Here is a 26,441-nt window from a genome sequence, read left to right as displayed (position 1 = left end):
GTATAAATAACATGTTATAAATATACAACAAAATCAAAAACAAACCTAGAGATAGAAAATGCAGATTGCTATCACACATCAAATACTAATCATAAAAACTGCCAAAATTTTCAGAAATAAAGGTTACTTTGTTGTTTTCAAAACAATAAACAAAATGTGCAAGATCCAAAAGATAAACTAATAGAGCACATACAACTAAATACAGCAGATTGAAAGTCCAATGACTGTACCAAACATTATGTTGGGCAGATCAGATATTTTTATTAATATAAAAATACAAAAAAAATTAGTATAACAACAAAAACAGAAGGAACCTTGGGGAGTCATCTCACAGAAATTGTACACATATATTAATATAATAATCAGAACATTAAAACTGCTACATTAGACGTAAACTCCTAAACTTACACACCATTACTATAATAAATTTAGAAACAAGCTAAATTTGACACAATAAAGATAATAACAGTGGCAGCTCGTAACTAAAATTAGTGGGGGTGCTGCTCTAGAAAATTTTTTCTAGGCCTTTTCAAGGCCATGGTTAAAGTTTTCTGTAAAATAAAAAAACCACAAAAAATGAATCAAATAGAATAAGTGGAAGCAGGATAATAATTTAATTCTATACTTTATCACATTCAAGAATATGGTATACAATTTTTAAGCACATTGTGCTTAAAAATCATATTCGGTTTAACCGAATAAATAATAAAATGTTAATGTAGATAATATTTTTTAGTATTATTAGATAATAACTAAATAATCATCCGCTAAAAACATGGTAGTCCAGTGGTGCTTAATTTAAATTTCTATGTGCACAGAAACAAATACATAATTAGTTTTTACTAATTACCTTCTCTTTCACCGTTCCAACGTGTTTTTGGACAGATTTGGCAATCAAAGGGGCCTTGCTTTCTGCCATCTTCTGATCACTACTGAAAAAACAACTAAACCACTTTCATATTTCTTCCACCGACTAAAGTAGAAAAGGGAACGAACAAGGAATGTTCCATACACACGCAGAGTAAAAACAAAAAACTACCTTCTCACCAGCACGCCAGGGTCGGCACTGCAGAGATGACAGTGCTCTCCCTCTCTCACAGCCTTGTTGTGTGCAGCTTCCTATGTGCACATGCGCTAAACAGCCAAACACCACACCACTGGAACTGTGAGGCGCAGAGTTCCATACAAAAATTTTTGTATGAAAAAAATTTTTATCTTTTTCATAAACTGGGGGAAAGCTACTGACATTAACCTAAGAAGAATTATATATTCTACAAGTGTAAATAAATAATTAAAGAAAAAAGGACTCATTATATTAAATGTTATCGATAATATCAAGTTTGGTGTCATCCCAATGAGGCCTGGCCTATTACTACGAGTGTAAAAAGTTAGAGGGTTTTATTTTAACATTAAGTATTATTCACTGTTATCATATTTCTTAATGAAAGATAAATGATAATTTTCTTAAATTATATATGACAAAACATACTGTTTATATACTTACATAATCACAAAAGTAATTACATAATTACTGTTCATAATTACAAAAATCAGACCATACAAGATGGCCCTTGCTTTTGATTATCCATAGGCAAATGAGAACAAAATAAGTCACTAAAAATCTAATTAGCAGAAAAAAGTTAAACATAAAAAAATAAGTTTTGTTTCTTATAAATACAAACATCGAAATGAATGTGAATTTTCATAACACTGTCATGTAGTTAGCCACCTGTGGCTGCAGACCATATTCTTGTAGTCTGCAATAATATAAAATCAAACATTCTAGTACTAGAAAATTTACAAGTGCACTCCTATTCATTAACAATACTACCTGCAAAACCATTTATGAAGGAGCTGCAGAACAGATCCAAAGAAAAACCTTCTGAAAGCAGGTTTCCATTTATTCAAAAAGGAAGCCTTTTTTAAATAATTATTTTTTAAATCTTAATCATGTTTTCATCATACTGATCAACAAACAAATATAATTATTGTTAAAACAAACAGGTTCTCTCTAAATATTGATTCTGGCTATTCTCTTGTGATCTATTAAATTACCACTTCATCAATTTATAGTTAAGCCAGATATACTTTCTTTGCAGATAAAGCACAAATTTGTATCATTTTTAACTGCTTTTAATGAATTAACTGTATGACTTTTGTAGTAGCCACACTGTCCATTGTACAGAGTGTCCAACCTGAGGCCCTAGGGCCCATCACTTAGTTTATAAATAATAGTTTATTGCAAACACTTACAAAATAATTTACAGAAGGTATTGAAAATGAATTCTATCCACTTCTATGCACTTGCACAACATAAAAGACTACTCTTGTCAGCTGCACTCTGTCTAATTCCTGGATGGCATTGATAATGTTTGTCTTCAATTCCTGCAGGTTATGTGGATTGCTCATATAAACAATTTCTTTTAAGTAACTCCACAGAAAGAAGTCTGAACTAGTCATATCAGAGGATCTTGGTGGCCACAATTTTTAGAATTGGTTCTTCACCAAAAAAAACCTGTAGTATCTAAATAGTAGAGCAAGCTGTATGGCAAGTGGTGCTATCCTGTTGCAAATAGAACTCTTTACAAACAGCTCTTTATCCTCTTGCAGCAAGATTGAAAATTTATTGGTAGATAACAGCATCCACAGTTTTTAAAAAAAATAAAGGTACTATTATTAGTCACCTTGAAACTATACACCATGTCCCTATTTTTTGAGGTGCAGGGGAAATTCAAAGAAAATCTGCAAGTTTTCAGCATCCAAGGTCCAACAGTTCTGACTGTTGGACATTCTGACATACCTACCAAGGTGAAACCACACTTCAACAGCGAAAAATAGTTGATCTATAATGTCAATATTGCCTCTAATGAAATTTTTGACAGTAGTGAACCCTTTTGGCATTAGTTAGCCCAAAAAAAACCTGCATTCAATACAGATATTCAGCATTCCACTCACTTCAATGTGGGCTGAACCTACTGAAATGTTCTTTTCCTGCTTAACAAAGCAAGAAAAGAACGTTCTTTGCAAAGATTTATGAGGAGATCTTGTAACTGCCACTTTAACATCCTGTGGCATTAAAACTCATCTATGTTGAGCATGTCAAACATGTTGACAAACATTCATAACGTGCAAGACTACTCTTGACAGTTGCACTCTGTCTAATTCCTGGATAGCATTGTCAACCAGGAATTATCAGGTTGGGAATTTTTTGGTGGATTTACACTGATCCTGTTTCATTAAATCTTTTAACCAACTTTAAACACTTTTTACTGGTGCTTCCTTTTCAAATTTCTCCCTGAACCTTCACCAAACACACAACATGAGAGTTTTGTCTCTAAATAAGTTTCCATCACAAATACATGTTCTTCAACAGTTAATCATCTTTTAACAAAAAAAAACATGATTGTACAACCTTATTACAAGGACAATACTCACATGTGTAGGCAATAAACAGTTATCCTCACTCCACTCCAGTCATGCCAACGTCTTCCACATTATTTTACCCACCTTATACCAGTATGCATTTTAACAAAAATATGCATTTAGTATTAACTAATGAGTGATGGGGCCTCTTTTAAGTTGAATACTGTATTTTGATGTCAATTTCAGACTGATATATCAATCAAACTGTACAAACATCAGTCAAAAAGAGTAAAACTGCAGCAGTGTGTTTATTAATTTAAGTGATAGTGTTTTCAAAACTTAAAGTTGATGTCCCTCTATTAACTATAACGGAAGTAACTATGACTCACTGGTGCTGCAAAATGGTGAGGGAAGATACTCAGCAGTATCAACACGATGATGTGCGTCCCAAGGTTGCAGTAAGGGAAAGCCACATTTGCTGTCTTCACCCAGGTCGAGTGGCTTCTGAAAAGGGATCCTGCTTCAGTGTTCATTATGAGTGATGTGGTTTGTGGTGAATAAAGCTACCCTTAGAATGATCATCTAAATAAGCCAATGAGGATCAAAATGTAACCTGGTGTCCAGATGTTAGATTTTAGTCATCCATCTCTGGGAATAGCATTCTACAATAAAGATACACAAATGTGAAATCACGAGGCCAACCTATACCGTTCCATACATCAGGAAGGTACTGGGACGGTAACACAAAAACCTAGCTTGATGCCGTAATCAGTGTTATTGAGAGATTGATCTCTGTAAACTATCTATGTGGTTGATAGTTACCATATAGATCTGGGAACTTACATTTCCTTGGAAGCATTAACTTCTCAATTCTCTCCAGGGTTTTTACATTCTGGTTGTTCAGTGAGGGATGCCCTATGTGGCTCCCCATGGAGACATGAGGCCTGGGATTCCACATGTGGATTGCGATTGCTGTTCAAGAGTATTGTCAGTGGCTGCATTCCCTGTACGCAATCTATGGTCTTATGACTAGGTTCCCAGTGACCTACCAACCCAAACTGGCAGTGTTTCCATCTTTTTATTTCCTCTCTGTCTAATTCTTTCAGAAGCTAGAGTCCAGCATAACGAACCTTTATCAGTCTCTTGAAGAATATAATATACACTTGTATGGAAAATTATTAATAAACTCTTTTTTTATAAATCTTTCATCGACCAAGGTTTTTTTTTATAATCAAGACCTACTGGCAGGTGCGGTAGATTGTATATTGCCTCCCTATGATATTGATCGTTTTTTATAATGCATTTACTGTAAAAATAAGTTGGCGATTTGAAAAATAATTTATTGGTTATTACTATTGTGCCAGGTTGTAATAGCCATAAGGATTTGTATATTAACCTCTTTAAATTATACTTACTTATTTTATATTAATAATTTTAAGTAGGGATCGAGACTTCTATTTCGAAAAATGATGACTAGAAAAGGTAAACCATCCATATATTCTCTATCAACAGCTGGAATGTAAGCATTGTTCATTGCTTTATCTTAATGCTGCAGGTAAGAATGGGCTTGTGGTACCTTACACTAAAAATCATTGCAAGACTACTATTGAATGAGCCTGGATAAATGAGCCACTACTTGGTATCCAAATTATATAGCAGCTTACTTGCAACAGTCAAAATATAATGTGTCAGCTTCCTTGAGGAAGAAGGGGCTTTCCGTATGTGATGGATGGGTGTGGCCATCTCTTCTCTACCAAGGTTGGAATCGGCCAGTAAGTCCATCGGTCCTACCAACCTGTAGGATGCAGTCCGCCGCATCCTACGGTCACCAACTGATTCGTGGAGGCAGGGCAAATAGAGGAGGGTGAAGTGTTCAATAATGGTTGATCTTGAGAAAGCCTTCAATACTATTTTTTATAATGCCATTTGGTCATCGCTGAAGGCACGTGGGTTTCCAGACCCCGTGGTTGAAGTTATTTGGGCTATAGATTTTCTTCATGGAGGAGGCAAGGTGAATAGCTATAAGCTTTTCTTTTCACAATGTAACTGACCCGGTTTTTAATTTAATTAATGTTTAGAAAATGGGTGAAGTAGATGGAATGACTAGTGCCATTGGGTTTACTGATGATCCGGCTCTGCTGCCTTATCAACCTGATGTGAGAGAAGACCAACTTTTCACGGTCTAAGCTTTTTTTTAAAGACGAATTAAAAATTGATTTATAATAAATGTTTTATGAACTACTTAAAGTACAAAAATAAATCATATGTGTGCCCCGATTCCAACTAAAGTTTCTGCCTAGTCTTGGAGTTTGGTCTCTACAATTGGATGAACAGTTCTGGTTTCTTGAGATGAACTTTTCCTTGAGAAAGGCCATGCTTCCCAAGCACAGAATCTCTGCTCTTATGGAGGCTGCTCTTACCGTACAGAGGCTGAATCTTAAACCCGGACAAACTAAATTTACTTTATCAATTTGTTGCCTCCCTTCAATTTGTGCATTCGTTAGTGACAGCTTAGCTGTTCATTAAGACATTGAATTAGATCGATGACCAATTAAAGGCATCTAAAGAATTCTCCACCTGCACCCACCGATGACTGATTGTGTTTTATACACTTGCAAGGCTGATGGATATCTTGGTACTCCTCAACTACAGAACCTTGAGAATGCCAGGTTGGAAAACCATGTTCAGGCTGACAAAGCTTACCACTCCCATCATCCAGTATTACTTGTTAAATTCCAGAGTTGAATCTAAGCTCCAGAACAATTTATTGAAGAATAACTGATCCTGGTCCCCTTTAATCAGTGAAATCGATCTGCTGAGGTTAAATTTATAATTCAGGTTAAATAGAAACTTACAGTGATGGGTAAAGGCATTGAGTATTTTAAAATTAATGTCAAGTGACCTATGGTTTTTTGAAGAAGGACTCTTCACGAGCCTTCTTCAACCAGTCATTTACTTTATTGAGATTAGTTAGTAAAATAATCATTACTGTTCAGTAAGTGCCATAGAAGTCACTCTAAATAATGTTTGTATTGTACAAATGAAAAACATGCCAGTGCTATGAAAACGTCTGTGTGCCCTGAATTGTACTCATAAATACACTATAAATTCAGTATTAAAATTATACTTTGCTTGTTTTTTTTTAATTTCAGATACCAGAAGCCAATCATAAATATCATTAATACCTTAATTAATATAAATATTGCAGGAACTTTTGGGAGATGATGGTGTTTTTTTCTATCCTACACATCCACAACCAGCATATTATCACAATCAGTACATGATGAAGTCTGCTGGTGTTATGTACACAATGATATTTAATATATTATGTTTACCTGCAACTCATGTACCAATGGGATTAAATAAAGATGGTTTACCGATTGGGATTCAGGTTAGTTTGTTTTATCCAGCTTTTACTTTCAACAGTTTTATTTTTATTTTATTTTTTTAATAAAGTTATATTTACAGAAGTATTAAAATTAACTTTGATGAAGAGAAAATCAGGTAATTCATCAAATAAATTGTTAGATTGCATTTACGTACATTAAATAATTGCACCGGAGCTTAGCCCCTTATACACTAAGTTGTCCTGTAGTAAAACTTAAAAGAACAGTATGTACAAGGCAAATTGCCCAGTAATGACAACTTTCATTTCAGTAATTTAAAAAAACCAGCAAATGAAATGTGGCATCAGCTATTTATATTATATCTTTACTTTTCACATTTTATTCATGGAATGAAAATAAAAAAATATTTTGGAGAATGTAGATTGAGTTGTTCACGTGATACTCATTTTAAATATTTAAAATGTTACCTTTCAAAATGATTAATACTTTCTTAAGTTATTTGCTACTATTACAATTAATTTAAAATAAAGTGTAATAAGATGTAAATTAATACATTTAGAATATTCACGATGTTACAAGTATGATTTTTAAAACACTAAAAAAACAATACTAAATATTTTTAATAAAACTGAATAAAATTTTTTTTCATCATAAACCTTTTACACCAAAACATGATATTAATATTTGTTATTTAACAGTATCTACAGAATATTTTAGCCATTTACCTTTTGATCACTTTGATACATTTCTCTACTTCTTTTGGTTTAGTATAAATTTCAGTCTTAACATATATCCTACATCAATATCTGTTTCATGAATGATAAATTTTGTTTTCTTTTGCTGTATTTACTTTCTAGACTTCTTTCCACAACTGATTCACTAAATGTATGACCTACCAAACTTATCCTTCTCTATACAAGATTCTACCACAAACTTCTTGAATTTGTCTCAAAAACTCTGTACGCAATCAACTCATCTAATTTGCAATGTTCTCCTCCAAAACCTCATTTTAAAAACCCCTGTTTTTTCTTTGTCTTCCCTACTGTTCATATTTTACTACCATTAAATCATTGTATCCCAACTAAATAGTATCAATAATTATATTCAGATTAGCAGTTTGTGTAGCAAATCAACAATAAGTCAAATTTTTACTATAATATAAATACCAGTAATGGAAATAGATGAAAAAGTGCATAGGCAATTCTGTATTAAAGATAAACACACATTATAGATGAAGAATGACTGAGAATTGCCAGTACTATAGGCAAAATGGAATTATGTACTATGCAACCCAAACATATGCATGAACGATCAGATTACACTGATAAACAAAAAAAAATGTTAGTGTTTCTCTAAGTATGATACCATTTACTGAATTGCTTTTTTGCGTACATTACACATCTGCAAATAACATTTTTCTATCACCCTTAGTTTTAAATAAATTACGCTTCAAAAAGAATTAAGAGAAAATTTTGTTAAAATCTGAAAAATTTATAGTTTTGCATGGCCATACCTGTATTAGAATGATTTCGCTGATGCTTTTCTTTTATAAGTAGCCTCAGGTACATCCCGAATTAATTTTCAACAGTAATTGGCTAGCAAGCATGTTAAGTATTCCATTTCCCTTTGTAGCAGCGGCTTTCCATCGCCGAAATGTCTTGGTAGAAACATTCACTGTGATCGTCACTTAAGTTTCCGAGGTTGCCTAGGAAAAAATCCAGATGTGAGTGGAGGAAATGTATTTTCAAAGACATATTATATCCCATAACTGTGTATGAAGTAAGAAGTTAATAAAATCATGGTAATTGTCGGATTTTTGTTTTGCCGAGAGGTTTTTGCAAATGTCTTTAAATAAAGCCCAAGCTGCACTTTCTACATTATTTGACATCGAGTTAAATTTGAAATCCACAATTATTCCTTCTTTAATTTTTCCTTCACTTACAGTCAGAAGTTTCTGCCTGATGTACAAAAATCCAGGACTATCCTTCTTCATTTACAAAATTTTTCATTAGTCCTAGCTTGATATGGAGAGGGGGTAAAAACATTTTTTGGGGCTCAACTAAGGGCTCATGAATAATATTTTTTCCATTTGGAGTTGTCTCATTTCTTCCACTCTTTGGTAACACAATGTTTATCCCTAGCTCGGCTGTCTCGTTCGCAAAGAAAACACATGTACTTAGTATAGCCAAACTGCATGCCTAACAAAATATCTATAACTTTCTAATCACCACATATGTTCCAGTTATGTTTTTACAATTTATTTTTTCAAGAACATCCTTCATCACATTGTATGTCGCTTTCAAATTATCCCATAAGTGACTGGTGTCGAAGGATATTTTTTATCGTTGTGTAGTAGAGCCACTATTAAACCATACTTGGATGAATTTATAAAAAGGCGCCAGTCCTCAGGTTTATGAACTTGTCCGAAGTGCAACATAAGCTCATCAATATTTGTGTAATAAACCAAATTATTTTCATCAATACAGTACTGAGAAAGTTCTTTTTATCGGCTTTGAAAGCCCAAAATTTTTGTATTTTGTTGAAGTAAATTTCAGCCTTGCAGTCTTGATCCTAACAGTTCAGCTTGATTTTTTGGTAAATTAAAATCCCTTCCAAGTCATTTAATTTACCTTCTGATATAAGATGTGACTTATTGGAAGATAATTCATAATCAAAATCATTGTTGTCTTCTTCAGTACTGCCTGATTCTTCATTGCTGCTTTTGAAACATACATTCACAGGTGGCTCAGGAACTGGAATAATTTTATTATGAGATACAGGCCTGATTGCAGATTGCAATGAATGATATTTTACAGTATGTTTAGATTGTTTAGAAATTCCAGACACATTTGTTAAACAAAAGTAACAATTGGTTACATGTTCCTTTGGTTCACACCAAATGGCAAAGCCTTCCGTGTACCTTTCTGCCATCCTTTTAAATATACAGAACAATTAGTACATACTATATGAGGAGCTCATGTCTTATCCTGATCACCAATTTTACACTGAAAGTACAAATGATATGCTTTTTTAATTAAAGGTGTAATGTTTTTTCTATTTGATTTTACGGTAAACTCACTATCACATACATAACAAAATGCATCCACATCGTTTACACAATTTTGAGCCATTATGACACTCCACTGTTAACAAACTTAAGACAGCAATAAAACAGAACAAAATTAATTCATTCCTAAATCCAGTGCTTAATACAAACAACACAGCTGTGTTTTCATGTACGTGTTTTGACCTGCACAGACACAATTACTCTTGTCCATGATTGTTTATTTATAGCTTACAAATTATGTTAACAAAGTTAAACAATAAAAAATGAGCTAACAAAATACAACACAAGAGCTTAAAATGCTGAAAAATGAAAAAAAAATCCTTTAATTAAAATTGAATTTTTTTTCAAAAATGGTGGGCGATAGAAAGATTCTGAGTTCATGTTCATTTTCAGCATCAAAAAACAGATTAAAATCATATATCACATGTTAGGAAACAAAAATTATGTTTATCAGTTTTATATGGATAGTCTTAAAAATTTAATTAATTGATTAAATAAATAAGTAAGGCAATTTTAGAAAATATCCCTCTGGTAAAATGAACACTAAAGTATTTAGAGTAACACAGAGTACATACTTATTCTGATCACCATGTAACTCAGCATTCCAATAAAATGCTTTCAAATTGTTGGAGCAGGACCACTAGTGTGGCCAACCAAAACCCTCATTGAATTCTTTATATTTTTTCATATAAAGAAACAAGAACGTATTAATGTTTACCAAAAGATCCAACAATGAAGATAAAAACTTTTAGACAGAATCATATTTGCCCCCCAAGAATGTTGGAAATGATAGTCTATCTGTAAATCGTTGCACTATGTGGATTGATGGATTGACAGAGGTGATGAACATTTTTCACAGTTAATATAATGTTATAGCTGTAAGCTAATTAAACAGTATATTAAATAATAAATTGGTTTTGTTATAAAATTTATTTAGGTAGAAGCAAATGTAGCTTTTAACTCATCATTTGTTGAGAAAGAATTTCAGATTTTTTTTGTTTTTAATAAAAATAGAGTGCTAAAAACTTTATTGATTTTGACTAATTACATAAATTTTCCCAGAAATAAATTCCCTGAAATGCTAATATGAAGCTTATTTGGTTATCAGCAATTTAATAAAGTAAATTTACACCAAGTCTAAAAAAGTGTATCCTTTACTCCCAATTTTTTTGTTCGTTCAACAAATTTCTTGGAAACAACTACACACAGTTCTGAAACCTTTTTTCATATTTTTCATAAAATATTGCTTATAAATCCACTAATTTTGTTTAATTAGTATTAATTAAACAATTTGTATCTGTAGAGTTTTAGTTGAACGTTAAAGCACAAATCTGGGTGAATTCTTTCACTAGCTGTAGCTCAAAAACAAAGAATCATTTTCTGATATATGTTTATAGAACTTTTTTCATTATTTTGATGATAGGAATACATCTATACAGTATAGCAGAAACTTCCTGAAACACCACCTAAAACACAGCTGGAGATATGTATTAAACATTTAACTTAATATAGCATTTTATATTTTATACACTTAAGAAATATTAAGTGTAAAAAATGATTAAATAAGAAATATTTCATTTATCAAAAACTGTCTGATTACATCACTTCTAATTAGCAGTTACCTGTTTGTATTGTTTTAGGTAGTTGCAGGGCCAGGTCAGGACAGGTTATGCTTAGCTGTTGCAAAGGAACTCGAATCAGCATTCAAAGGATGGGTACCACCTCCTTCATCATAGTTATGAATTAAATATCTTAACAATATAACAACTTATATGTTGACAATATAAATGTGATAACAAATTTATGCCACTACAATAAAAAAAAACCTTACAACACTTCAATAATTACCACATAGATGTAAACTTATTTGTAATATTTTTAGTACAAATGCATCATTCTCAATTCTAATAGCAGTTAATAGGTTAAATACAATTTTTAAAACAAGATTCATTAAAAAAGATAATTGCAACGTAAGGAGGAGCTGAAAATCCTTAACACCTTAATAATCAAACTCTTGAACCATCTGAAACCAATTCTCCTTGAAAATTTAGAGTTAATCTTAAAAAGAAAGATAAGAGAGTTATCTTAAAAGAAAACCCTTTTTTAACAACAAATAAGAAAGGCATATGCCACATCAATTATCATGCTAACATACCTTCTCTAGTGAAAATAATTCCAGAAATTGTTTCACAGTTTATCTGTTGATGGCGTTAGTAATTACCGTTACTATCAATCAGCTGTTTCAGATAGCAGTCCTGAAAAATGTAGGAGCCTAGATTCAAAATCTATTTGAAAGTGTAGATACATTTTAACGGGTTTGAATTCCATATAATTACTTTGATAATTAACATTGCATAGCCCTGAGCCTTATGGTTTTTAGGTAAGGGCTTATGAATTAATTTCTTTCTTAAACTACAAGTTCTGTTCAATTTTTGTTGGCACAGTCCATTAAGGTGTATCACAGATCTGCGACTAGATACATTTTTATTTATATTGCATGTAAAAACTTCAATGATACTATAAAAAGAAAAATAGTAAGTTATACTAGTAACACAAATGTTATTTGCAAATGAAATATGAATAAAGATCTAGAAGAAAGTGTTTCCTCTAAAGTGGAATCTATAAAGTGCAATATTTTTACGGTAGAAATAAGCGCTGAAAGAATTTTATACAATGTTTGATATTAAAATTGAAGGAAAATTGTAGAATTTTATTATATAGGAATTTGGATAATTTGCTATAAAGCAAGGCAGATATTACATTTTTGAAGACAGAAGAACATTAGTTAAGAATTTCATGTAAATACAAGACATGCAATAAAAAGATTGACAAATAAGTAAACCTTTTATTTTGATGAGTGCATACATAATACATTATATAGACCCCATCATAAGATAAATATAAAAACAAATTAAAAGATAAAAAAATATATGTGATTAAATACCATATTAACTATTCAAACACAAATATATAAAATAATGAAGGTAAAAAGTTAAATACAACTGTATTAAATATTACAGTTGTATACAGTTATACAACTATACTTAATATTATTTATTAACTAATACAGTTTATTAACTGTATTAGTATTATTTATTAAAAATACAAATGTATTTTTAAGTAATTCACAATTCAGAAGCCACTATTAAAATTATTTTGAGCACATGCTAATGTTGAACAGGATGCAAGTAAATGTTTTGATTTTTTTTTAAATTGGTATTATTTAAAAATTCATAAGCAGAATAATAATGTTTCCTTGAAAGAAAATTTTTTAACTATATTTTAAATAAACTGGTGGAAAATACTTCAAATGGTTCAGCAATTTATTAAATATGGTAATGGAAAATTATCTTAACTCCTCTTTATATCTTTTCTTTTCTCTTTTTGTAAACCTTTCTGGACCTTTTCTTTTCTTTTTAATTAATTTAATACTATAGTACTTATTTACAACTTTGATGATGAAATTTCTCATGAGTGTTATTGCACTAAGTTGATGATACTGTTCACTTTCAGCCAAAAATTTTATACTAAAAATATCTGTAACTATTCTCTTCTTTTTTTTCAAATGAATATTCACAGCCTAAACAAAAATTTTGATAAATTTGCATACATTAATCAAAACTGTAAAACTTACTGAAGCTTACTGTAAAGCTTACTGAAAAAATAAATTTTATTGATCTAATAAGAAATCTTAAAATTAAAGTTGGAATAAAATGTCTAGTGTTAACACAACTGTTAATGATTTGGTTGATTCTTTTACAAATAAATTATCCCATCACATAATAAAAAATAATTCCTCATAAATCTAAGCCTTAAAAAAATTGAATAACAACTGGATTAATTAAAATCTCTAAAAAAACATGATCTAATTTACAGGAAACCTGCTTTTAAAGAACCTTTTAACACTGTTTATAAAATTGAATTTAAAAAATATAGAAACCTGTAAACTTTTAAAACAATGTAAATATGAATACTACAATAAAAAAAATTTGCAATTTAAATGTAGCAGTAAAAAAACATAGGAATGTATAAATGAACTTTGGACATTAAACACAAGGATGTATTCCGTGAAATAAATCAAGATACCTTTAATAGATATTTTGCTGAAGTAAGTATAATAAATGAGAAAATTAATGAAGGAAAATGCTAATATTTTAGATATGATAAATATTTTATTTCTGCACTATCATCCTCTCACTCGTTGTTCCTAACACTGACTGATTAAAATGAAATTATGGGTATAACCAAATCTCTCTCAAAAACAACTCGGAATCTGGTACAGACAGAATAAGTAACACCTGTATTAAAAAAAATTTCACCCTACATAGTAAAATCTATTTCAGTAATAATTAATAGTTGTTTTATAAAAGGTTACTTTCCAAGGAATTTAAAATTGCCAAAATTGTGCCATTACTTAAATTTGGTGATTCAAAAATCCTCACTAACTACTACCCTATCAGCTTATTAAACAACTTTTCTAAAATCATGGAAAAAGTAATCAGATCCAGACTAATTAACTACTTAAATAAACACAATGTAATTCACAAAATCAATATGGTTTCCAGGAAAACAAAAGCACCTGAGATGCTATTTTTTGGGATGATAAAAAAAACAAAAAATTTCAATCATACAATAAAGACTCGAACAGTTTTCCTGAATTTGGCCAAGGCCTTTGATACCATCTCCCACATTCCAAACTTCTAACATGGATTCACTGAGTATTTGTAGCATCGCCTTCAATTACTTACTAGCGTACATGTCTGCTACCAAACGTTTTAGCAAACACACAGAGGCCTTTCTTCTTCATTTACTTCAGTACTGGTAAATCCAAAATTTAAGTATTGTTGAGAATATTTTCTTGATTTTATTTTCGCAACCACGAGAGTGTGTGCACTTGTTGATGCTTCACTATCGTGTAATGCTCGCTTAGTCCACTTAAAAATTTATCCATGATTCTGTAAAAATTTACTGCCGTGAATAGCAATTAACATGCAAATTACAACATAAACAATCACCGTAGATTCGATAACAACAGAATAATCGACTCGACTGAGACTGGCTAGAATTGGAATGGAATGGAATGCAAAGTTGGCGGGAGTTTATTACTCCCTACTTATCGCAGAACCTGGACAGAGTCCCTTGCTGCTAGATGATTCTAATCGGGCTTGTGTTTTTAAAAGGGTTATTTTATATCGCGGGTCTAATTTTTCAAGTTTTGTGTATTATTATTTTAGTGAATTTAAGACGGATTTAGTTGCATTCCAATCCGTTGTTGAACCAGCGTTATCGAACCCATTTTATGGGCCGACCGCGGAAGGCTAGGCTTATGAAGCCTGTCCTCCCGACGTAATTCCCCTTCAGACCGTCTACTTAAGTCCTTTCGGTGCTAACGCTTAATAGGCTAGCAGGAATACGCCACAACGGGGCACTAACTTTATGGAGGGAGCAATGCGTCCCCTTTTCCGGAGGAGTCGCAATTGCTGATTTGTGTTAATTTTTATTGTAAGTTTTTAGAGGAAGGGTTATATAGAAGCTCTTCATCCGCTTCTGCTATGGCTGCCCTTCAGGACGCATCTCTGCTGGGCTCTGGTCCGGACTCCAGTCCGTGATGTTGAGACGAGTAGTGGGTCTTCCTTCTTCTTCATCTTCTTCTTCTCCCTCTTCTTCTTCCGAAGACCTCTTCATTCTTCTTTGGCCTGCACTTTCTAAGAATTGCTAGAATTGAACGAGGTGCATCATTTATATACGTTTGTGCAGACGTACCAGAATGTTCGAGACAAATCGGTACTTCTCGGGAAGCCGCGAGAATGTCCGACATTAGACAAGAGAGCAATAGTGAGGCATCGATTCTGGTTTTGTCAATGCAGCGGTCGGTGTTGCCAAATATCAATAAATTTACTTTATTCTTGGTAATTTGTAAGGTTTGTAATTAAGGTCTTAATGTAGCTTTAGCATCAATATACTCAAAATAAACTATTATTGTATGAATGGAGGGAATCTCGATGAAAATTATGATTGAAAATTTAGTCGCAAATACTGAAAAATTTAGAAAAGGTGGCTTAAGCACTTTTTTTTAATGAACCAAGGTTGGATAATTTTTGTCAAATATCAATTTTTTCAAGAAGACTTGAGTAAATTTAATTACAGGACAAACATTGTCGTTGCGATCAACACTTTTTGTTGGTATAAAAATAATATTTTTGATATGTTTAAAAGACTATCAAATAATGATCTAAGTGTATAGTCTATCTGAAGTATGGTATGGGAATAGTTTTTGTGTGAAATCTTCGGTATTCAAAGAAGGCGCGGGGATCGCCCTTCCGCGAATCGTTTAATTTGATAAGAGTTGTAAGTTATGGTAGGTGGTCGTGGTTGGAAGAAACAATACGAAGGCGATAGTAAGTTTTGTAAATTCACAGATGGAAATATCTGCATTTGCATCGATGGCATCCTGACGGAGGCCAAACCGATGACTATGATGTATTATCAGATTTGGACGGTCTAATAGACGACCTCTGTTAAAGACCATCAGGGCTAGGAACGGAGGAGTGGTGTGGCGAACGGGATCGTCACAAGTCGCAGGGCGGTTGTATTTCCCTACGGGGGTCAGGATGGTGCCGCATTAAATGTTCATACACAACAGAAGTAATAAAGAAACTTGCATGCCCAGTATCAGAGTGCTTCAGCCGGGAGGCTTCTCCGTGCCTCGGTAAATATGATTACCCGACACAGAGAAAACGTTAAAAAAAGTGCATGCCTAACACGGGAAAAAATTAGAGGAACGTGCGTACCAAATAAAACAGCGGGCCGCCGGGTGGTCTTTATGCGGGCCATGATAAGAGTACAACCAAAAATGGGAAATAAATTAAAGAAACGTGCAAGAAAAACGTCACATCGGGGCAGACAGGAGGACTTCCCACGGTGCCGAAGGAAATGTAAAGCCTTAAAACGGTAGATAAGTTAAAGAAACATGCATGCCCGACGTCACAGCCTGCCTCCCGGGCGGCCAGTACGCCGTGCCATCCTTCTATAAAGTGTTTGACCAACAGGGAAGTAACTTAAAGAAACGTGTATGCCCAGCTTCACAAACCGTCCTGCCGGGCGGCCACACCGTGGTGCCTGCATCAATAATATGCAAAACGGGAAAATAGTTAAAGAATAATACATGTCAAATATCACATCCCAACCCCGTAGGGGGAAGACACCCACTTTACCCACGTTACCGGTCGCCAAACCACCCCCTCCGTTCGAAGCCCTGAGGGGCTTTACCGGAGGTCGTCTTTAGACCATCTAACTGATTACATCTCACAGTCATCAGCCAGGCCTCGATCGGGATGCCACCGATGTAAATGCCTCGGCAGACATTTGCATCAGTAAATACATATCAAATTTTGCCTTCACATAGGCCTCAAACGGACATCTTCACATCCAACCTAACATGATTCCCTCAAACTAACTAACCGAAACCGCGGAAGCACGAACCCCGCGCCTAGTACAGATTTGACAACACCGTTCCTGACTGTGAATGCCTCAGAAAACGAACGAATTTAAAGTTAAATCAGTGCTATACTCATACCAATTAAAATTTTGTTTTACGCAATATAGAAATTCAGACCTATACCCAAATAAGTTGACCAATTTAGGTCACCTAACATGTGGAACGCAACCTCATTCCGATCCGCACAAGAGCACACCCACCGCCCGGTCCCATTAAGGTGTCTCGTGTGGCATTACTAAATCACGATCAGGACCGCTATCGGCGGAGGGAAGCCACGTTTTCAGTCGCACGAGCTACCCCGGTTGCCCCGCCCCCCACAGTTGGAGCCCCAAATCAAATCATAAACAATACCAATATAACTGTGGAACGATGCCAATGCGCCTACCCCCAACCAATCCAATGCCTAAGCCGGAACCCTAGCCACCCGGGATCCTACCACGATCAAACTCCTTCTGCAGATCTACACATTGCGAGGACGCGAAGAAAACCAGCAACTATAGACCATTCCTCGTTCGGTCTATAGGTCATCCTATAGAATCCATCGGATTCCTATAGATCATCCAGTTGGTACGGAGATCCACGAAGGAATGTATTCTCTCAAGTTTCCTAACAGCTCACGAACGTTCGACCTCGTATCGAGGACAGATGCAGAGGACATTGTCTACTGTATCATCAGTCCCGCAATCCGGGTGTTGCCTTGAATCCACCAAACGAAAACTAGCCAAACTCGCCTGAAAGGCACCATGCCCGGAGAGAAACTATGTGATGTACCGATGGGGAAACTGTGTGATTAGATGCGGAGACCCATCTAATCGCACCTAAATTAGACACTATAGGAAATATACCATGCGTGTAGCGAGCTATGGGGGATTCGTCCCTCCTGACCTGTCAAGAAGCACGGTCCCGGTCTTCAATCTCCTGCTTTCGTTCTGACGTCAATAGGTTATTTACCTTGAAAATGTACCGTTCCTTATTTATGCTCATTAGCCAAGATATCTATTGGTTTGGCTCCGGCTATAACTCAGACCGCCTCCCGTGAGACTGTTCTGTAACCGCCTATAACAGTCTCCAAGAGGAGTCGCTGGGCCCGCAGCAAAATGTCCGCGCAATACCTAAAAGCCATGCGGTGAGCCCAGACAGGCGCAGTATACAGGATAATAGCTTCGCTGACACCTTTGTAAAGGATACGATGGTACGGTAATTCAACCTCCAATCGGGATGAATGACTATAGATTCCATAAAAACCGTCAGCGGCCTTTTTTGCTACATACTGTAGACGTTCCTTGAACTGAAAATTCTCCTCAAGGATAACACCTAGGTATTTTTGAGTCGTAACGTACCGAATGCGGAGACCAGCCATCTGAACCCGGATTCGTCGGGAAGCAGCCAATCGGCCCTTAAGCAACATCATTGTGGTTTTCTCTGTGCAGAAAATCATCTTATGTTGGAGACTTCACAGTCAGAGTGTCTCACAAGCACGAGCAGCTCGTAATTCTACCTCATTACGCGAATTCCCTTCAATCAAAAGCAGCGCGTAGTCAGCATAAGCGATGACACGACAACCACATGGCAACCTTAAAACACAACATCGAATCGAATTCTATGATCCAAAGAAGGAGACTCAGAACACTGCTCTGAAGGCATCCTTTAGTTAAGGTATTACGAACCTCCGAGCCGCCATCATACAGAGAAACTGTCCGATGGCTGAAATAACTTGAGAGCACTTCTAGTTCATTTCGTGTACACTTACGCTTCCATATCTGAAACAGGGCAGAAGGCTACCATAAGTTGTTAAATGTCCCGGATATGTCCAGAAAAATCCCTATATGTAAATATAAGACCTTCTCAAAAAACTTGTTAATCACGGGCAAGAGCGTTAGTGGACGATAAGAAGAAGTAACAGTAAGGTCTTTATCGCTACCTTTGAACAACCACGCCAAGTCTCCACGCTTTAACACGCCGGAAAGTAGCCGGCGAAGTGCAAGCTATTATATATTCTAGTTAGAGGTCTAAGGACTACTGAAAGCGCTCGGACGAGAAGCTCCACTGTGATACAATCATATCCGGAGGTCTTGTTCCATGCCATGCTACAGATCACCTGATGCACTTCCGCCTCAGTGATCTCAGAAGATTGTATGTCGGTCTCAAAAATCGTGACTTCCAGCCTGACACACCGGCGGTATGAAACCTCACCCACCATAGTGTCATCCCGGAGCAAATCATTCAACAAAATATTAAAAACACGGTTCTTATCAATTATCACACCGAGTTTACAAAGCTGACAGGAGGACATATTTCCTGCACTTATGTCCAAGGGCTCTAAACACAACGCCCTAAGGGTCTCTATTCCCTCGCTCCTGAACGAAGGAGCGCTAGGTATTACGCTTGGAGGACCTAATGCTATGAAAGTACCTAGTCCTCGCTCTGCGGTAATTTGCAGTTAGGGCCCCACACCGATCCGGATCACCCTCTCGTTGCGCAGCTCTTCTGATTCGGTTCACAGACTGCTTTATTGCTGTCAGATTCCGAGACCACCAACCAGATATACGTTCCTGGTCAGTGCCTCTAGGAATAGCGGCTTTAGCCCCTGCCATCACCGCAGAGGTGAATTTTTCTGCAAGGACATCTAATGGCAGACCGGCAAGGTCTCAAGAAAAAGTCTGGACACAAACAAAGAGGAGAATTTCGGCCAGTCCGCCTTCTTTTATGCAGGGAGCGCCTCCAGTAAATAGGACAGTATCCCTCATGGCCGTCGCACAGCTCATGCACTATTTCGAATACTGTCAACCGATGATCGCTAGAACAGTCGTCGACCACAGACCAATCAAGGACCCTGCCAGGGATGTCCCTACCAATGGTGGTGTCAATATTTGTTCCTGAAAAGGCACGTCGTCGTACGGACGTAAGTGGACAACTGGTCTGCAACATTAAAGACCTCAAAATTGTGCTACGCAATCAAACTGTCAATTAGGCCACCGCCATTATCAGTGATCCCACTGTGCCAGAAAAGCGACTTCGCATTAACATTGGCACCAATTAGGATTGGACCATTACCCACAATACGAAGGATCCTATCCCAACTCGCTAGGTGTGCCTCAGTGGGATTCCTGAATAAGAAATATGAGTTAACAACTGTAAGGTTCTGTCCGCGAATGGCAATTCTGAACACAACATGATGCTCGTCAGAAACCTGCCGTATAAATACACTATCAAGCGACTTCCTGCACAGAATAGCAAATATACAGATATACCCTACACAAAACCTTTTCCAGCTGTGAAAGCCTGGCAGATCACCCCTAATTGCATATGGGTGCTGCAGAAGGACAACATCGAGGCTTCATCTCTCTACAATCTCACCTAACTCAACGTGGACTACATAAGCGCACTGGGCATTTAGTTGTGAACCTAACCATCTAAAGAATTAAAGTACAACGCAACGGCACTTACGTACCAGTCACACTACTTACTAACAACTGGGTGCTCTGATTCTTGTGCAACCTCTTACAATTAGCACAGGCCGGAGCCTCGAACCTATGCGAACAATCGTCACGTTTGTGGGGCCCTCCTCGCTACAATGAGCACACACCAAGGCAAACTTACAAAATTTAGCCCTGTGAGCATATCTGCAGCACTTGAAACACTTACTCTTTTAGTCGGCAAGACCCTAAATAGATAAATTGTCAGCCTGCAGACGTAAATTTCTGAAAGAGACCAGAACTTACCTCAAAGACTCTGTGATAATCTGAGTATCACGCCTACTCGTTTTAAAGACCAACCTGCAGTCCCGCCGAGAGGCGGCTTCATCCATCTCAGTGTCCTGCTCCCTAATGAGGGACAAGACATCTTCGTCGATCAGGTTACGGTGTATATCATAGACTATAATGCGGGGCCTACGCGTTCTCTTCGGGTCTTTTTTCACATTCAATCGCTTAAACTCCGTGGAATCTCTAATTGCCTGAATGGTCTCTGGGTCATCCATTACCACAACTAATCCATTGCCGGTCTCTTTAATGTTCCTGATTTTAAGACCTTTCCGGTCACCTCAAAGGGCAACCTGAAGGTCTTTCTTCAACTGACTACTGGACACAGTCAAGCCCTCCGCCCTATTAACAAATGTAACCTCACGTTTCTTAGAGGACTGGCTGGTTTCATGTCTGCCCTGACCACCTCAGCATACCTTCGCGGAGGCATCGGGGCCGGGGCTGGTTTCTGAGCTACGGATATTTTTTAGGCTTTGAGGCAAGATTTTCTAAGCCCTCCACGAGAGCTGTGAAAGCCGCTCGGAAGAATTCGAGCCGAGACAATAATCTTTTCTTGGTAGCTGCACTAGTACATTTGGGGTTAGCTAAATAGGAAGACAACCCACTCAGTTCCTACACAAAACATCATAGACCAATGGAGCAGAACTGCCAGGCCTGCAAAGACTCTTCAGTAAGTGGATTCACATCCTCCCAGGTGGTCTTCCCTATATCTACTTCTGAACTATCGTTGTCAGAATCAGTGTTCAAGGAAGTCGAAGGAAAAAGCTCCGGCTAGACTTCTTACCTACCTCACTAACATCTCTTGTGGTTGGAGATGCCCTGACCTAACAGTATATGAACAAAATGCTTGCTGTATTCCTTCTATTATAGATATTGGACACAAGCTCACAAGCGTGACGACTACTCCCAGTGAGCCACAGGCAGCTGGAGACCTTCTGTATTCTCCTGTAACTCTTTGCACCTCTTCGCTGCTACTGGGTCAAATGTGTGAAATTAAAGATCAACACACAGTTACAGATTACGGCCTCCGCTCTAAAAGAGCAGGACTAAGGGTAAAGGCCCCTTTGGTCATAACAGGGAATTGCGATCAGGAGTCATTGCCACTCTTTTTGCCGCGATGAGGTGGGTGCTCGAACAAATCGTGCGCCAAAATCTCTGAATCCCTGTAAAAAGGGGTATGAATCATCTTAACAATAAGAGCACAAAACTGTTGTAACAGTTCTCGGATAGCAAGATTGTGAAACTGGGGAAGGTACACACTCAACCACCAGCTCAAAAATAGTACTGAAAAAGAAAGCCAGGAATCCCTCTTAATGTTCTTTACTTCATGAAAATAGAAACATCTACATTCACTACAATCGGTAACAAGTACTGCCTGCTGTTCAGGATCATCATTGTACTGAGCAGCTTTCCTTAAACGATTAACAGATTGTTTCAGATCAGTCAATTCCCTTTTTACTATAGTGCAACCCTCTCTCGACCAGAACTGCAGCGAATGGAATGTTTAGCAGCATTGATGAATGCCCACAACAATCTCTCTGCCAGGTCTTCCAATTCTAAGCCTTCCAGATTCCTGTGTAAGACACATTGTCTTAGTGAAAGAAGATTTATGAATTTACATAAGTCCACTCTTCTGTGCAGGAAATATCCTTGTTGAATTGGAACATTACATTTATAGCTATCACTCAAACCACCAGTGAATCTTGAAGACAATTAGTCTATGACCGCTTGAGCAATCAACTACCTTCCAGCCTCAGACACTGGCAGGAATGTACCTACCAACAGTGACATCGGTGTTCGTGCTACCAAACAGCCTTCAGCTTATGTGAATCACCATCCCAGCTTATGCGGACAGCTGTCGGGTGCTTATGTGGACATTAAAAATGTCCAAACCATAAAGCAGCCTACATCTAAAAACACTTGACATTTCTTACAAATATAAACAGTTTGACTGACACACTTGTCTTTCATTCCTGTCTACAACAGTCAATTTTATCTTTTTGTAAATTATCTGGTAAACTCGTTTTACTGCAGTGTCCTAATAGAAAATTTGTCACTTACATCAGGTTCTTCAATCTTCGCTGACCAAGGTAACAACAAAACTAACTGCGATTTAAATTCTATCTGGCTAATTTTATTTCTTGTTGATAAAATATAAAACTGCACCAGCTTTCCTCTAATGAACATCTTTGCTGAATGACGTTCAAAATAAGGGAACAGTTGCTCGTCAACTAAAATTTTATGAGAAAACATCCCAAATTGGCTGAATTTGGAATTCAATTCATTACAATATGAACGGAGTTTTGAAAAATGTTTCAATTTATCTAGTTTTGTGTTGTCTGATAAATTAATGTACTTTTTAATTTCATCAAATCTATTTCGTGGCATTGTCTCTTAAAAGAGATACATCTTTATCAAGATCTTTACTCCAGTACATTTTACATTGGGGAAGCAGCAAGTGATAGCCCATCAGAATAAGAATTCAAAAAAGTTTTTAATTCTGGATAAGTTAAAGCTATGGTAATTTTTTCCTTAGCATATGAAACAGAAAACTCAAAAATTTTGTCCAGGAACACATTTAAAAAATTGAATTGAATGTTTCAAGAACTGTTACACCACCGTATTGCTTTTTTATTTCTTCCACAAGTTTATTAATGTCATTATAATAATGAATTTTTTTATGTAGTTGGTAAAGAAATTTCCCGATTTGGATACTATTTAAGTTACATGAATTTTTGATTTGCCATTTTATGTTTAGTGAATCAACGGTATTGAAGGAATGAAATCACCCCCATCGCTGATAACTTGGTTATCACCAATGTTTTCTTCGTCCATATTTTCATTGACATCCAGTGATATAATTACTTTATCGACCCCACATGCTGCTTCCTCTTCCTCAATCTCATCGAGTGCTGCAAACAGCTCTTCTATTGTTCTGTAACATTCTTGTTGAAAACTCATAGCAGAATATACTGGTCAAAGTAATATATGAATATTGGTATGCTAATTAATTATGTCCAACTATTTGGAAATAACAAAGTACACACTAGAAACTAATAACTAAATTTACATTATGAAATAAAAAAGCTATTTATCACACACTAAAATCGATACTATAAATAAAACTGAAAGATGTAAATAATGTAGCTACGGTAATAACAGACACAATTTGTTTTGATCGAGGCACTGTACAAGACAGTTGTACCTAAACTAGCAGTAAATTCCCAATGTTGTGCCAATGCAACACTTGCATATTCCATTAAAAAGCAAAGAAACCCAAAGCTCAGTAATAAAGAAAATGACTCAACAGTAAATTAAACTGACAAAACAAAAAAAATCAGTTCTAAGAATGTACATAATTTTATTTCTTACGACAAAAACACAGATTCTGAATTCATTGGTTTTATTATTATTCAAGTTCACATAATAAAGGAAATATGTATAAAAATATTTTTAAAAACACGTTAATAAAATGTCCATATACTTTAGAATTAATAATACAAATCAAAATAAAAGTGACATATCACAGAAAAAATTATAAACATAATAACATTGGGAATGGGTTAAATTCCTACTTAATCTTCAAGCTCCTAATTGTTATTCAATGATTATTCATACCATTTGTCAAACTTGCTTGATTTTTCAGAATTTTTGCTGGTGGTAGGTCTACCAGAACAATTGTCAGATGTTCAGATGAACAATTTGGCAGATGTTCAGCCATCTTGGAAATGATAAAACCACTCTTTAATTTATGTAACAACTATAGCTTGTCACCAAAAGGTACAGTAAGTCTAAGTTTTGCAAGCCCTAGTTAGTTGATGAGCAGTACTTCATTTTGCTTGCATCTGGGTATGTGTTGGTGAAATGTGTACTGAGAATATATACAATGGGGAAACAAATGAGCGATTATGCAGTATACATAACTAACAACAGTAATCAACAGTTAGTGATTTATGTTAACTGTGAGAAAACTATGTTTTTGAATTGCAGAGTGACAAAATCTCTTTAAATTATTTTAGGAAATGAAAAATATACTTTAGAACTTAAGACTATATTAACTGCTTAATATATATATATATATATATATAGTAATTATTATTTTATTTAAAAAAACTATATATACAAATTACATTGCAACTCTTATGTATCACAAAAACTTATAAGACATGACCCACAGGCTGTGACCAGACTGTTTACCCATAACAATACAAACTTAACACCCTGAAACCTATCAGGAAATAAGAGCTAATAAAACTTTATAAATGTATAGAGATAAAAACCAAACATTTGAATTATATCAAGTAGCATTCTCCTCACATTTTATAGATATAAAAACAAGTTTCATCTTTTAAATAAACTAAGGTATCTGAACAATTAAATTTTATGAATCTTTACTGTTAATTATAATTTTTTTCTTCACATTTTATTTCAAACAAACCCTACTTTTTAATAAACCTAATTACAAAATTAATTAATAAAATATACAGTTAAACAACAACCTCCGGAACCTACCAAGAGAAAAAACTAAATAACACAAATAGCAATTAATTAATTAAATTGGGTCATCAGCCAAGTACTATGTATTCCAGTCAAAACTGAACATAATGTACCAGTTTACGTCAATTCACTCCCCCCCTTTCAAATAATCTTAAAAAAAATACCAGTTAGCCAACCACTAACTTTGTAATCTCAACAAGCACTTACATCTGTCTATAAAATGCTTTACCTCTCCAAACGTGCCAGAATGGCAAACACAAAATTAAGCAACCCACTTTCCCTGCCTGGACTCTAATTTAAATCCAATAACACCCTTGATTTAAAAATAAGGATGATGAAGTACCTGTTCTGTTATCCATATCATTTTCTGGATTAAAATTAAGTTTGCAATACAAAAAGTGATACCATGATTTATTCACTCTTTCTAAATACAAATTTCTAATACCTTGACTTAGATGATTTTCAAGCAAATTAAAATATAATCAAAGAGCAGTTTAAATGAACACAAAAAAGCAGATTCTATTGGTTTATAAATAAATCATTTAGGTCTTTTTTAAGAAGACAAAAATTCTTTGAATGCTTTCCAAGTTATCATATCATATACCTTAAATCCCAAAACTTGTAATCCTTAAGTAACGTTATAGATCTAGTAACTCCAAATAAAACTTAACATTTAAGTGATAAAAGTATTTTATTTATACTAATGAAACCATTTTAGACAACACTCATTATGACTTTAACAGTCTTTTCGGTTTTTTTTTTTTTTAGAAGAGTTAAACATGAATTTGATGTTCTTCCAATCTCTATCTTAATTTCGGATATATTCAAGTTTGTTATCACCTTTCATAATTAACTAATTTACTTCCACTCCTAAAAATCACATTTAAAAAAAAAATAAACTCCTCAAA

The 26,441-nt window shown here is 35.2% G+C and overlaps 1 protein-coding gene across 5 annotated transcripts in view; it reads left to right on the top strand.

Annotated features, from left to right (window-relative positions):
* Window positions 1–12,757, top strand: part of LOC142323741 (fatty-acid amide hydrolase 2-like) — a 118,197-nt gene extending 105,440 nt beyond the window's left edge. For 2 of the 5 annotated variants that reach the window (XM_075363935.1, XM_075363925.1), the window contains exons 10-11: window positions 6,572–6,754; window positions 11,418–12,757. In XM_075363935.1, coding sequence (XP_075220050.1) covers window positions 6,572–6,754; window positions 11,418–11,513 — 279 coding nt within the window. In that variant the 3' untranslated portion in view covers window positions 11,514–12,757. Of the gene's footprint in view, window positions 1–6,515; window positions 6,755–11,417 lie in introns of those variants that run through there. The other 3 variants (XM_075363916.1, XM_075363907.1, XM_075363941.1) reach the window with 3 other exon arrangements.
* Window positions 12,758–26,441: the final 13,684 nt, after the last annotated feature.

Source organism: Lycorma delicatula, chromosome 1, assembly GCF_047948215.1.
Source record: "Lycorma delicatula isolate Av1 chromosome 1, ASM4794821v1, whole genome shotgun sequence".
In the NCBI taxonomy this organism is placed as follows: Eukaryota; Metazoa; Arthropoda; class Insecta; order Hemiptera; family Fulgoridae; genus Lycorma; species Lycorma delicatula.
This window is presented reverse-complemented; position numbering and strand designations above follow the sequence as displayed.